Here is a 15,407-nt window from a genome sequence, read left to right on the forward strand (position 1 = left end):
AATAAATTTGGATCGAACCGGCCGAATCCAATTTTGGAAAAAATGTGCTCATCTCTAATCATTATGCTCAACCCTTAGATGCACCAAGTAACATCCACAAAACTTGTCAGAAAAATGTAAACTTGACTAAATTTATTTTCTGTGTCCTTACGATATTCAGTGTTACTCTTGTAAGCTCAGACTTTGGAGGAGGTACCACTTCCTGTTAGCCATATAGGATTATCACTAGACATCCCCTCACTCCTTCATCATGACTGAATTTATCCCGAAAGCTACAAAGCTTTGGCTTGTGTACTATCCAGATACAACACATTGATGCTGCAAATCAGAATAAATTCATGTACTCAGTGTTGTGCAATGCAAGATAACATATACTGTATATATCCTACACAGATACATCAGGAGGAAGCAATAAGTGTCTCTTCAGCTGTTGTGAAAATGCAAGTCCATTTAGAAAGGCTTTGGTGGCACCCAATGTGGTTCAGTTATGACATCATCAGTTAAGAGCATTCGTTCATATACGGGTTACTCTGTTCACAAAGGTCAATTGAGTGAGTCACTTACGTATGTGCATCTTATAAGGAATACAATCTTATTGTGGACCCTTTGATCGGTATTCAGAATGGCCAAATCTGGTAATGGCTTACCTATCCCAAGAACAAAAAGGACCAGACATGTCAAAATCCAACAGCCCAATCTTTATTTTTCCTGACATCTTCCATTGGAGAAAAGTAAGGATACCTCACGTACCATACATTAGATGGCAGGTTTAGGCCATTGATGATATGAATCTTCGAACATCTTTGCATATTTGCAATTAAAGAGGTTTTCTTGTACTTAGATATTGATGGCCTATCATGAGGATAGGTTATCAATATTATATCGTTGAAGGACTGACACTCCACATCTCCACGTTCAGGTGTTTCGGGCATCCGTCACCAGAAACGATACAGTGGATAGAACAGAAAGCACCAGGTTTCCTACACTGTGTAGTGGCCATGTTTAAATGAATGGGAGATGAGCTGCAGTATGCCAGCACCAGAAACTGTTCAATGGATGCTGCCTGAAACAACTTGGTGGGGATGCCTGGCGTCGGACTTCAACCCATCTGATCTTGATGAATTGTCCTGAGTATAACCAATGAATTTAAAGCAGTGATGGCCAGTTCGCATTGTTCGCCCGCTGCCATCTTTTCTCACAAGTCCGGCGAGGCACAGGTAAGCCCTTACTTGTGCCTGTGCGTGAGCTGGTCTGAAATGAAATGCGGTCACCGGGAGCAGGCAGTTCCGAGAACAGCCGCCAGGTGCCTTAATCGGGCTGTTCTCGGAACTGCCTGCTCCCTCTGACCGCATTTGTTTTCAGACCGGTTCGCGCACAGGCACAGGTAAGGGCTTACCTGTGCCTCGCCGGACTTGTGAGAAAAGATGGCAGCTCGCATGTGTTTGCGGGCGAACAATGCGAACTGGCCATAACTGTTTATAAGTACCGGAAAATCCCTTTCTAACCACTCCTCCTTCCTCAGGAATGAAGACCCATGAACTTGTTTTGTGTGCTCCACTACATAGATAAAATGATAATGTCTCATATTACTTAATAGCTGGAAACACTGCATTCATGGGATTGAGTCCAACCAGAGCTGTTTGAATGTCCTCTCTTTGGATGCAGGCTACACTGCAGCTAATTTGAATGAATGCATTATCTGTGCAATGTGTCACCTTTCCAATATAACTGTGCATTGTATGGAGATTTATTTTTTAATAACACTATATCTCATAGATTGTCAATTCTTGGCTTTACAGGGAATATACATATAGTCCAACTTCCCTTAATTTATAGAGAAAACCTTCTGGTGAAGACATTGTCGAAATCCTGTAAATACTTCTGCTCAGTGTTACAGAAATTTGCAAGACCTTGGTCAAGATCATTTATAAGATATAGAACAGGATATACCAATATGTAGGGGGTTCAATATGTAGTCAGAAGGACCCTACAACTGAAAAAGAAACCACGTTGTCTCACCAGTCTAGATGGTTCCAAAAATGGCCAAGCTGCCTCAAATTGAAATCAAAGTCATGTTGTATATTCTCCTCATGTGCCATAGTTTCCTCACTCTTTACATAAATACTATTTTTCTATGACTTTGACCCTAATGTGCAACCTTCTGAGATTAGGAACCTCAAAGTTGACCGCTGCAAGGTGTTATATTTTCTGTGTAGCACCATAGTGCTGTATATAGTAATTACCCTGAAATAAAGAACGTGTTTGATAGCACACACACATTTTTTTTATGCATTGACCTTCTGAATATGTTGGTTTTATCAGAGGATATCTGTAAGGACAGCTTGGACAATTATAATAATTGCATGACAAGTATGTTCCCTCACTGCATGCAGCTTCATCAGATATGTGGGATTGTACATTTTCAATTATTTTTTGTTCAAAAGTTTAAAAACAGAAACATGTGGTGGTCTTCAGTATTTTCTCATAGCTAATGCACTGCAAGAATTTTGACTTTATTGGATAAGTCTAAAGGTACACACTCAATTATAAGGACTTGTTCCCAGTGAAATGTATGAGCAATGTTAGGACATAGTCATCAACCCTCTGTAGATTCCTGGATAGTTGGCAAAAATGTGGAACAAACCCATAACTTGAACCTGTTTTGAACCTAGAGGAGCTTGTACAGATAATAATTATTGTAATTTCCCATTTAAAGTTCACAGTTGGTGCTAATATATTCATATCAGTATCTGACCTACAGACGTATTCACCTATGATCTTTTCGTTCCTTGTGGTTTTCTATTTTTTTTTTGGGGGGTGATGCCTTTGGTCCATATGGTCCTTCTAGGCATGGAATATACCTTTTAATAAATATATCTGGGGTTATGTAGTTATAGTATAGGCCAGGGATGGGCAAACTGCGGCTCTCCGGCTGTTGTAAAACTACAACTCCCAGTATGCCCAGTCTGCCTACAGCTATAAGCCTACAGCAGGGCATAATGGGATTTGTAGTTTTACAACAGCTGGAGAGCCGCAGTTTGCCCATCACTGGTATAGGCAAATAGAACCTTATATAAAGCATATTATGGATTCATGGCATGGACCCATAACATGGCAGTGTGCATGCGGCTAAATGGGTTTCCCAAATGAACCAAAATATTATAAAACTTACTTAGAATGCTTTGTCAATGAAAGGGGATGGGGAGCACACAGAGCACAGGGACATTGCACTAGTGATTGGCGCTTTTGCATAAATATTCAGCCCAGAGAAAAAAATAATATATAATTCTACTCAGCATGATCAACCATATCATCATGCTGACAGATGCTCTTTAAAGAACAGAAATCTATTAAAGTCTGATCTTTACAACACATCTTTGTGGAAGTGTACCATGGCACAAACAAAGAAGATTTATGAGGATTTTAAAAAAAGTTGTTGGGGCTCATCAGTCTAGAAAAGGTTACAAAACCATCTCTAAAGAGTTTGAACTCCAACAATCCACAGTCAGACAGATTGTGTGCAAATGGAGGAAATTCATGACCATTATTACCCTTCCCAGTAGTGGTATACCAACAAAGATCATTCTTAGAGCAATGTGTGTAGTAGTCCATGAGGTCACAAACAAACTTGTTGGCTTTAAATGAGAAATATTATGCTTGAAGAAAGGAAAACACTGCATTCCAGCATAAAAACCTCATCCTATCTGTAACACGGTGGCGGCAGTATCATAGTTTGGGTCTGTTTTGCTGCATCTGGACCAGGATGGTTTGCCATACAGTACTTGATGGAACATTGAATTCTGAATTATACCAACAAATTCTTGAAGGGAAAAACATCTGTTCATGGGCTAAATTTCAAGAGAATGTGGGTCATTCAGAAAGACAAGGACCCAAGTCATTCTACCAAAGAATGGTTAAAAACGAATAAAGTTAAAGGCTAAGTATACATTCAGGGGGAAAATTTGTATTATTGCATTTTACAAATTTTGGGCTAAAAATCTTTTTTTAATTGGTCCTTATTAAAAAAATATTGAGCTGTTATGTCACAAAGGGTTAACTCTTTCTCGAACTGTGTGAATGGTACTTTTATTTTCTGTTTATTGGCTAATAAACCTTATATCTAAATTAATAAAAGGTCATAAACACTTACTGATAAGAAGGTGGCTTAAATAAGTTAAGAATTAAGCTATAATGAGTGTTAGTAAGGTCAGAGATCACAGATAAGGAACCATCAGCTGAACTATCTGACAGAACAGAATGAAAATTCAGATCCTGTTACTAGAGAATCTCAAGGTTGCACAGAGACAGGGGTTCAAATGAAAAATAAATTTAGCTCAAAATTAGTACAATTCAAATGCAATAAAAACAAATAAGTTGTACATAGCCCTTAAAGTTTTGGAATGGCCAAATCAAAGTCCTGACCTTAATTCAATAGAAATGTGAAAGGACTTGAAGATAGTAGTTCATGGCAGGAAAAACACCAACATAACAGTTAAAGCTGTTTCATATGAAGGAATGGGCTAAAATTCCTCAAAACCGATGTGCAGAACTAATCAACAATTACTGGAAACATTTTGTTGCAGATAATGCTCAAGGGGGTCACAAAAGATACTGAAAGCAAAAGCTCACATACTTCTGCCACTCACAGACGTGTGATATACAGTAGGATCATTTTCCACAATAAATGAATTACCAATTAATATTTTTAACTAATTCATTTTATTTGGCTATTTTTATCAACTTTTAGGATTTGTGTGAACATCTGATGTAGTTTTATATAAAATGTATGCAGAGATATAGAAAATGAAGTGTTCAAAAACTTTCTGGCAACATTGTATGTGCCACAGGCATAACTAGTACAAGACCTGCTTATGAATGTGCATGTTATGTCAAGGGAGTAGTGTTGATCACGAATATTCGAATTTCGAATTTTTATCGCGAATATAGGTACTTCGCAAATTCGCGAATATTTCGAATATAGTTATATATATTCGTAATTTCGAATATTCGATTTTTTTTCCTTTTTTTTCAGATTTTTTTCCTTTTTTTTTATATTTTTTTTTAAATCAGTACACATGATCCCTTCCTGCTTCTAGCTTGTGGGCCAATAAGAAGGCTGCAATATACTTGACTTTAGGAGTAGTGATGAGCGGCAGGGGTCATATTCGAAAATGCGCGATTTTTTTTTCTTGAAAAAATCGGCAAGGTAATGATTGTGTAATATGCGAATTTTCGTAATTCGAATTTTCGGATTCGAATTTTTATTGCAAATTTTTAAACTTTTAGACAAAGAAGATTATAGCACCATATTAGCTAAATTGCTCTATATTCGTTTTTTTCGAATATTCGCTATATTGCTATATATTCTTGTTTTAGAATAAACGAAGTTATAGCAATATAGCGAATATTCGAAAAAAACGAATATAGAGCAATTTAGCTAATATAGTGCTATAATCTTCTTTGTCTAATAGTTGTAATTTTTTTCTCATCTGAAGTTCAGATTGGAAAAAAATTACAACTATAAAAAAAAAGATTATAGCACTATATTAGCTAAATTGCTCTATATTCGTTTTTTTCGAATATTCGCTATATTGCTATATATTACGAATATTCGAAAAAATAGCAATATAGCGAATATTCGAAAAATCGAATATAGAGCAATTTAGCTAATAGTGCTATAATCTTCTTTATCTAATAGTTGTAAGTTTAAAAATTCTAAAAAATATTCGCGAAATATCGCGAATTCGAATATGATCCCTGCCGCTCATCACTACAAGGGAGCAGTGGTGGAAAACCAAGTGTGAGATGTACCTGGTGCTATTTATCTCTGGAATGAATAATTAATCCTGTTTGATTCCAGTGTCTTCTGCTGAAACTCCTTAGTTGAAGTTTAGCCTATACAAGATACTTTAAATTGCCACTGGATCTTGAAATTCTAATGTTCACCAACCATGTTTAGGTTGTTCATTAATACACACATAAACAAGGGAGTAAATAGAGATATAGATGATCCAGAGATACAGATGAGATTACTAATTTTGAAGAAAAAAAATGACTAGATGAATATTATTGGGCATAATTAGTAACACATTGAGCTGATTATCTTATGCAACTCATATTGGGATATCTTGATGAAAAGGAACGAAAAAAAACACATCCTGTAGTAGTGGCACCTGGGACATGATGCCGGAGGTTGTCTTAAGTGCCCTGAGCTGCACAATAGCACATGAATAGCGAGGTGTCCTATTAAATATGCTGTATTGAGGCCCAGGAATTTCAAGTTATGCCTCAACACAAATAAAAAGCAATATTTCAAAGTGGCATTTACAAAACAAGTGATGCTATACAATGGAGTCTTTTGAACCATCAGAATCCCAAAACAGGAATTTATATTATCTAGAAAGATAAAGAGGAATCTAGAATAAGAAATGGGTGTAAATTCCTCAACCATGTGCTATTCCTTTTGTGGTGGCGCATACATGATCATGTACTGGTGATTTTGTAAGTTAGTTCGAAAGTCATCATAAATGTTGGCATAAAAGACCAAAACAATCAAATAGACATACAATTGGTGGAAATTAATGACTTTATTGAGTTACTGGGTACAAAGCCATGGTCGGTACCTCTAGTCCAAGCTACTGATCATCTACATTTTGCTTTTAAGTTGCCACATTTGTATGTTTTCTAAATGGATATGTTAAAATGGACACTCCACCTACACATTGGTGGAAACCATTTCCTTATTGACCTAATATTCACGTAGCCTATAGACTTTAACTGTTTATCTTGGGTCAATCTTCAATTGTGCATCCACCACTGTGTGTAAGGTCTAGATCCATTTACATGTCCAAATGTTGATACTAATAAAAATAGGCCATGTCATCTCAATGTGCTTCACACACACCAACACATAGACTTAGCTAACTGTTAGATTATCAATTCTGGGGACTAATTAGTATTAACATATTAAATAACACTTTGTAACATAGAGAACATAATACACAATAATAAGTGTGCCTTAGGTTAAGGTTAGTAATTGATACTTAAAAAGCCACGTACTATCACGAGGATGTAAGCTTATCATCTGGGCCACACAGTTAGGCATATTTGCTAGGCATAGATTGCACTAAACAATAGCATTACAAGCTGAATGATTTACCATACGTCTTTCGTTTCTTACCAAATGATACCTGCCAACCTAATGGTTCCTGCATGCATTTCTCTCTCCTATTTTTGTATTAATTTTTTTAGTCCTCCATTGTTTGAATGCTAATCTTGATCTAAAGCCTAAAGGGGCTGGAGAAGGGCAAAAATACAAGTTATAATTTTACCAGAATTCAATGGACTTGTTTTATCTCAACTCCAATAAAATCTGGGGTAGCATGCAAACTGACACTGCTAAGGTTTAGTTCATGCCGGACGCATACAAGTCGGCAGATAAGCATACAAAATGACTTCTTTAAAAAAAAAATATCCTGTTAGTAAAGCCTAGAGTTCTAGAATGAATCCATTGCTTTAAATTCACTTAGAGCCTGAACTGGTGAGATGTGCTTCTTTTGGGATCCTCTTCGTACTCGGGTCTGGTATTCTTCTGGTTTTTCTCTTTTTACTAACGGCTTCTTCTCTGGAGCCTTCATCTTCCAAGATACAACGGGAGAGTTTACAGCTGCTGTGCCATAGATTTTCTGGTACTTGGTTGAGGCAACGTAAGAGGCCTTCACGGTGAGCACAACGGCATTCATCAGATTTTTGGCTGCCTGAATAAGGGAGGTGGCACTGTCCAACTGCAAGAAAAAACACAAAGCAATCATTTTATAGATGGTTGCATTTCGAGATGTATCTTCAACTCACCTAAACATCACAAGCTACAGATGGCTTAGACTTCAATACCTAACTACAATACCTAACAAGGCCAAAAGTTAATAATAAGTATGCCAATGTGTTGACATAAGGATCAGTAAGATCAGAAATTTTTAATTAGTCAAGGACACCCAATACAGACACCTTGCCCTCATATACCCATAAGTGAGCTGGCAAGAGGAGAAGGTAGAAGAATGTAGAGTAGACTTCTCATGAGACAACAACCTATCTCTATGGAAGATATGAAAACAGAGGTTTACAGTAGAATGGAGATATTAAACATGTGCCTATTTCCTTTTCCTTCTCTGCCCTACTGTGGTGGCCTAGTTACAGATAACAGGGGGCAATAGAGTCAGAGAGTTGTGAGCAATGGTGGTTCCAATGATAAGACTATTTCTCACACAGTGGCATACGTCAGTGGAGGCAGACAAGGGGGGTTGCTATAGGGCTCATATGATTGTGGGGGCCTGGATGGGACATTGTAAAGGGGCCATGCTCTGTAAGAAGTCCCTGCTCTTCTTTATGGAGTCACAGATTGGCTCCAGACCTTGGTATTTTCTATGTAGGTTTGGAACTCTGACATGAAGGGGGGTGGTCTTTTGTAATACACATGTATGTTTCATTTTTTATTTGGTATCTATTTTAGTAATAAAAAGCTATATGAAGGGGTATATATATGAGGGAGGGGGCCCAATTCTGACCTTTGCTATGGGGCCCCATGATTTCTGCCTATGCCTCTGCCCCCACCCATCAAACACTTGTGGTGTATCAAGGATCTTTCTAGTGATAAAAGCCTGTTAATAAGGAAATAAAAAGTTGAGTGTTTTTTTTTTTATATTTATACTATAGATTTAACATTAAGAAGATAATAGTTGCAAAGGTAAGGATGAGATACATAAAAAGATAACACTCTTCCCAAGGTCTCTGGACTAAGAATTTTTCCACAATTTCATTTTGTGGTGCCTACACCGTATACTGTACATGACTTCAATTAGATAAATGGGACCTATAGATGCATAGTAGCATAATGCCGTAAGGCTTCTTTCACACTGCCGGCAGGAGTTCCGGCATGCTGAGGTATTTGTCCAGTTGAATCCAGGCAATTTTCTGGGTAGCGGTGGATGTCTACCAGACCCTGTTATAGTCAATGAAGCTGGAGGGCTTTCCAGTACCATCTGGCAAGTCTGGATCTAGAGAGTTCCGGCAGGCTATTTTCTGCCGGCAGTGTGAAACTAGCCTTAGACTGAAAAATCATAGCTCCATCCAGTTCAGCCTGTTATCCTACAAGTTGGTTCAGAAGGTAAAAAAAAGGTAAATTTTCCTCATTTTAAGAGAAAAAAAAATCCCAACTCTAATACAAGCTACAAAATGCTTTGAAGAAAGCTATTGTACGAGCTTTCTTAGCACGTATGGAAAATGTGCACAGCAAACACATTGAGGGTGATTTATCATGAAGGGAATTTATAAAGTCAGTTTTGCAGAAACTTGAGGTGCCATACTGTAAACTGGACCAAATTTATCAAATGGCATATCTGACACTTCTGTCTTGAGATGTTACACCACTTTCTATGCCCCTCCCTAGCAAAAGTAAGATTGTGACAATTTTTGCGACTGTTTAAAAAGTAGCAGTTCATAAGTCCGACAAATCAGGTCAACAAGCTAACCATCCCCATGTTAATCACCCACTTTGGAGTGAGTGGTGTAAAAATGCAAAAACATTTGTGCCAATAAGCCCAAAAAGTTGCAGCTCTCTCAAGCAAAAATTCTGGGGCACAGGGATTAATAAATTCACTTCAAAGTGTCAGTATGGTCTCTTTCATTCGATCAGTGTGATCACCACTGCACTGGTGACATCTACCAACACGTCTCATTGTAATATTTGAGGATGGATATGACAGAGATGGCTTCTATCTGTATTTATTTAACATTGCTCCCACTAGAAAGATGGAGAGTCCTGTTTCCAGATATCTCCAAATCCAACCTCAAACTGTGGTTCTTTGGCAGTTCTTTGGATCAGAAGACATGATTTTGAGGACTTACCTCCACCTACAAAGAACCTGTGTACAGTATGTCCACTTTTAATTGCATCATATTTCTTTATTATGAATCAATCCATCGAGAATAGACCATAGAGGCAAGAGATTGGATCCAAATGGGGTTGTCTTTCACTACACCTTTGGGCCCATTATTGTGTCTGGGTTCTGTGGTACTCAATACAACTCTATATTATCCAGAACCTCTTATATCTGGATTTTAGAATACAGCTCTGTGTATGCCTCTGTTAGACTATGGTTAACACACTTTACCCATGATTTAGGGGGACGAATAAGAGCCAAGAACAAAATATTACTGTATCTAAAATAGAAGAAGCCATTTTAAAAGCTTTCCTTTATGTAGACACATTACATGTAGAAGCCATAAAATGTAGAAATCAGAATATGCATCATTTAATGAAAGTCAAATATCCAAAGCATAGACCAGAAATCAAACATGAAAGTCTCCAGCAAATGCAAAAAATAGAGGTGACCAAAACAATGCAGCTTTTAGATCCATCAAACCCTGGTACAGAAGGCAATTTATCATAAATGGACGTCATATTTCTGTGTGGTCCGCCGGCTTGTCTGAGCTTTCAGCCAACAGATTTGTGATGGTGCTTTCAATAAATTCAGAAACCATAGCAATATACAGTACAAACAGTGAAATGTGTTATATTGGCTGAAAACCCAGGCTAAATCATCAAGTAAATGTAATTCTGCCTAAGTCTTGGTTCAAAGAGATTAAAATAATAAAAATGCATTCACAGGGAGAAAGAGGGGAAGAGGGTTCGAGAAAATATGCAACATGATGGCAATGGGTGATGATTCTTAAAGGGGTTGTCCTGTGTTTTGGACATTTCAAGCTATCGGTGGCAGCATGCTCTACCTGTTGAAATAAACCATGGTGACCTGCTTCCCGCTGCTCCATTCTGGCTACCTGTGCCCATCCTTTAATCTTTCTGATGGACAAGGGTCACCACTGAGGCCAGAGAATTCCTTCAGCATGACCCCGTCCATCTGTATGTTTACAGGACGGGAGCCAGAAGACTGCTGAAGGAAGCCAGGAATCCAGGAACCCAGTATGCTGGAACAAAGCAGTGGAGGACAAGTCAGTATTATTTTTGCAATAGCTGAAGCACACTGCTATTGATAGTTGAAAGTGTCCAAAAAGCTGGACAACCACTTTGATGGGTCTATCCAACCCTATTACAGTTTTTTTTTTTAAGCAGCTTGCAACTTGTATAAAATAACAAAAGGAGTAGTACTCATTTTGCCAATCCCCTGCCAGGCCTATACTGGCACTTGTAAAAACAACCTGTGGCTAATGCAGCCAATCACTGTCCCCATCAGTGACCTCAGTGGTCAAATTAACATGTAAAAATTAAGGCCAGTAATTGGCTTCAGCTGTCACATGTCATTTCAATACATCACTGCTACACCAAGATGGGGGACCATGAAGGCAACAGCACAAGAGTGGCATGGGAAGTGGTAAAGTGAGTTTGTCATGTTACAACACTGTAAGTTGCTTTTAAAAAATGTAATGGATATGGACAATTCCTTTAAGACTTCATCCAGAAACTAATGATAAGGTTCTCCTAGATCAATGTATCCATGGGGCATGGGTGAAGCAGTGACTGAGCAGTAAAACCTTAACATACACAAGGAATTCTAAGAAATATTTGGGTACTACTAAGACATTGCAATATAAAGTAAAGTCATACACAGAGAAAAAAATACATGCATACATAGACATACAGGCACTCATGCATGTGTATGCACACATAGTCACAAATGGTTAGGCATGCAAACACAAAGCACAGATATATGCCCATAGAAACATACCGTGCACGCTCAATCATACATCAAATAAATATACAAACCTAGATCCATTTATGCATACATTAAGTTGATGAAGCAGCTCTCTCTCCCTCTCTCAGTAGGAAGTCTCAGCACAACAATATATCAATTAGATTACAGTATATCCATGCCTGTACTCAGAAGTCTGAACGCTTTTACAGATTGGAGTCAGATTGTGGATTCCTAAATGCTGATACAACAGTTAGCTGTCAGTAACACTGACTATTACAAGGTCAAAATGGCTATTATCCCCTTATTGACCACTAATACAAATTTTTACGGTGGTCACTAATGGGCCTTAGGCTACTCTGCTGCCTTTTCGTGAGGGTGTAGTCTAATAGATGCATAGGTCTCCCAAGCTCAGTTCCTGCTCTAATGGCCCAGACCAGGTCAAGTGGTTTAGAGGGACGGAGCTCTCTCTGCCATTAGAACCCTGTAAATCAGATCAAGGAGTGTCAATGTCTTCTCATGGCAGCCTGGGGCCTACTGAAGGCCTCAAGCCTGCCTGCACTGTATGCCTAGATGGTTGCATCTCTCTGGCGCAGCCTGCTGATGTCTGTCAGTATAGCACTGACATTATAATCAATCAAAAGATCACCTGTATACATATTATTGTGGGAGTTGTAAATGGTCAAAAAGGTGTTAAAGGTTGTATTAATATTTGGTATCACTGTGTCTGCAACGACGTGCACTACATAATTATCATGTAATTTATCACGTACAAAAACACAGATAAAAATAGCTAAGTAAATGTCATATAAAAAGTGTCATATAACCCAAAATGATAACAATGAAAAGCACAAGTTGTCCCAAGATTTTTTTTTTAAAGCTATATTATTTGGAATCACTGTGATTGTACTGACCCAGAAGCTAAAGTTATCATGTTAAAAATTCTAAACATGTAAAAACTCACTGGCAGTATTGCTGTTTTTCCTATACCTCAGAAAGTGTTAAAGGGGTTGTCCAACTGCCAAAGTAGTTTGACTTATGCTGCCAAAAGTACTTGGCATAATGGAAAAAAATAAACACTTACCTGTCCCTGATACATAGTACCAGCTCAGAAAGTCCTGTCCCTACTACTTTCGGTCCTGAGTGGACCAAAAGTGTGATGTCCCATCTGTTCCTCTTTGGTCATTTAATGACTTCAGTGGTCAAGTGTTGTGCTGAGGCCCATAAATGACTGCAATGATGAGTCACACTTACAGTCCACAGGGGAGCCAGAAGAAGTGGTGAAGGGACCCATGGCACTGGAAATGGTGTGCATGGAAGCACTTTCAGGGACATAAGTAAAATTCGTAGGGGATCGGTTGTTCTAGTTCAACATTTATGGCATATCACTAACATATCTCATAAATTTTAGATAGATGCAGGTCTCACCTCTTTGGCCCACTCCTATCTCAAGAACAAGGCTCCCGAACACCATGCAAGACCACACTCCATTTACCGTAGTTCTGAAAATATGGTAGTCAATTGTTGGCTTGGCTATTTCCGGCAGTCCCATAGTGGTCAATGGAGAGCAAGCTTGAGCTCTGGGACTAGTGCTCACTTGGCTATATTCTGAAGTCCCATAGCAGTGACGGAGAGGATGCCGCACATACGTGGTGTGCTTTCCTATACTTTAGGGGCCCTGTTCTGAAAATACAAGGGAGTCCTAAAGGAGGAACACACACCATCTGACATTTTTGACGGGATTAGGGACAACCCCTTTAAGTGTCTATGTAAAGTGTACTGTAACTGTGTCATTTGTGTTACTTCTGTATTATTTAACTCATTACAACAACTTTTGAGCTTTGCTTTGTCTACTTTCATGTGCTCTTTCATACTATCCTGTATGTATTTCTTCTTTTAGTTGTCCTTATTCTTCTTCTTACATTATAGCAGACGTCAATTACCGTGCGAGTTGAATAATAAATACCATACAATCTATATCATACCAGCTTTCTCTGTAAGAAGTTACAGAAATATGATAAATGCAGTGTCGACGAAGGGTATGGTAGCCAGAATATCAGGCACATGAAGGAGATGACAAAGGACACTCAACATTTCCATATTAAGTGGAGCAGTGACACAGATCTCGCCACGGTAATGTTATTTATATACTCGGGGAGAAATGGAATACTTTGTCAAGTCCTATATTTCAGGCACAAAATAAGATATGTAAAGTGGGAGAAACTGTGATACAAAGAGGCACAATCCACGTGTGAGAGTCTGGCCAGTAAAGAAAGTGACGGCTTAAAGTGACGGTCACAGATTGCGGTGCAAAAAACCCTTGCGCGTCATGTATATAGCAAATGGCCACTAATTTTCCACCTGCTACACAGTTATTTAGATAAAAAAAAATATAATTATTGTGTTTTAAAGGGAATTTTAATACATTGGCATTTCACATAATTAAGTACTAATTGGTTCTTTCCTCCTTAATTACTAGAGTACCTTCTGTATTCCTTGTAATGTAATCAGTTAAGGATAGCTAGTTAATATATACAAAGCCAATGTTCTGTGTCAGACTGTCACGGACGGTGTACAGGGAACAAGGCAAAGCAACATGTATAAACGACTCGCTGGATCCAAAAACTAAGGAACCAAGGGAGACCCCTGCAGAAGACCTGGCACTTTCCCTGGCTGCTCAGCCTATGCAAAGATCCGAATCGTGGAGGTTTGCATATCCACGAACCTTGACTATAAAGCCCTGAGCACCCTACAATAGTGAGGGGACACGGCCACCGGCTCCCTACACAAGATACGGAGGGAGTCAGGGTCACCTGGGATCCAGCAAACAGAAAATAACAGATGAAGGTACAACACTTAGCTTTGAAGCAAACAGGAGGACAGAGTCAGCGTGCACACACACTCCAGGAAGTAGTATAAGCCGCCCAGAAAAGCCTTCTGGGGAAGAATTTAAAGGGAAGCAATTAGTCCAACACATGACAGCTGAGAGAGGCTAATGAGAGGAGGAGCTGAATACCACAACACAGAAACTCAAGGAGGAGGTTCTGAAAGGCCTCTGTCAGAGCTTCTCAGCTGTCTGGTTGTGACACAGACGACCACCAGGCCACATTCCAGAGTGGTTAACTCACAGGACATGGGTACTCCACACTGGAGGGGATGAAAGGTATAAACCTTTGTGAACCAAGAAAAGAACTCGGCTCCAATGAGAACATCGTCTAGGTTGGATGTTGCAGGTCACAATTTCTCTCTCTTGTATTAACAAGGGGCATCGTCCATGTGCTACGGGAGTAGCGTGGCAACGGAGTTCCCCCATTGTGTTGCAGGCCAGGTAATTGATTATTATTTCCCTTTTCTATTCTGTCTGTGATTTGTCTGTTTTACCTTTTATGTTTATTTAATCACACTTTGTAAATATTTTTATCACTTAGCCTGTGTAAGCCCATTTATTCTCAAATTTTCAAATTCACGTTAAAACAATTCTTAAACGGTTTGTCCAGTTTATCGGACATAAAACTGTCCACAGTGTTGTGCTCAGTTAATACTGTCCATTATATAGAAAAACTTTGTTCAGGGAATTTCCGGTCCCTCGCCTTTAAACTACTAGGTGGACAGGGTCACGTGTACTGCTGCAACCAATGACTGGCTTCAATGGTGATATAACCTCAAGCAGCATGTAACACAGCAGTAATGTACCACTTGGGGACA

At 38.8% G+C, this 15,407-nt stretch overlaps 1 protein-coding gene across 6 annotated transcripts in view; it reads right to left on the reverse strand.

Moving 5' to 3' along the window:
* Positions 1-7,496: 7,496 nt before the first annotated feature.
* CTNNA2 (catenin alpha 2) overlaps positions 7,497-15,407 on the reverse strand; it is a 1,975,930-nt gene continuing 1,968,019 nt past the window's right edge. For all 6 annotated transcript variants that reach the window (XM_044295267.1, XM_044295273.1, XM_044295260.1 and 3 more), the window contains one exon: positions 7,497-7,784. In XM_044295267.1, coding sequence (XP_044151202.1) covers positions 7,497-7,784 — 288 coding nt within the window. The remainder of the gene's footprint in view (positions 7,785-15,407) is intronic.

The sequence above is a fragment of the Bufo gargarizans genome, chromosome 1 (genome assembly GCF_014858855.1).
Source record: "Bufo gargarizans isolate SCDJY-AF-19 chromosome 1, ASM1485885v1, whole genome shotgun sequence".
NCBI lineage: Eukaryota > Metazoa > Chordata > Amphibia > Anura > Bufonidae > Bufo > Bufo gargarizans.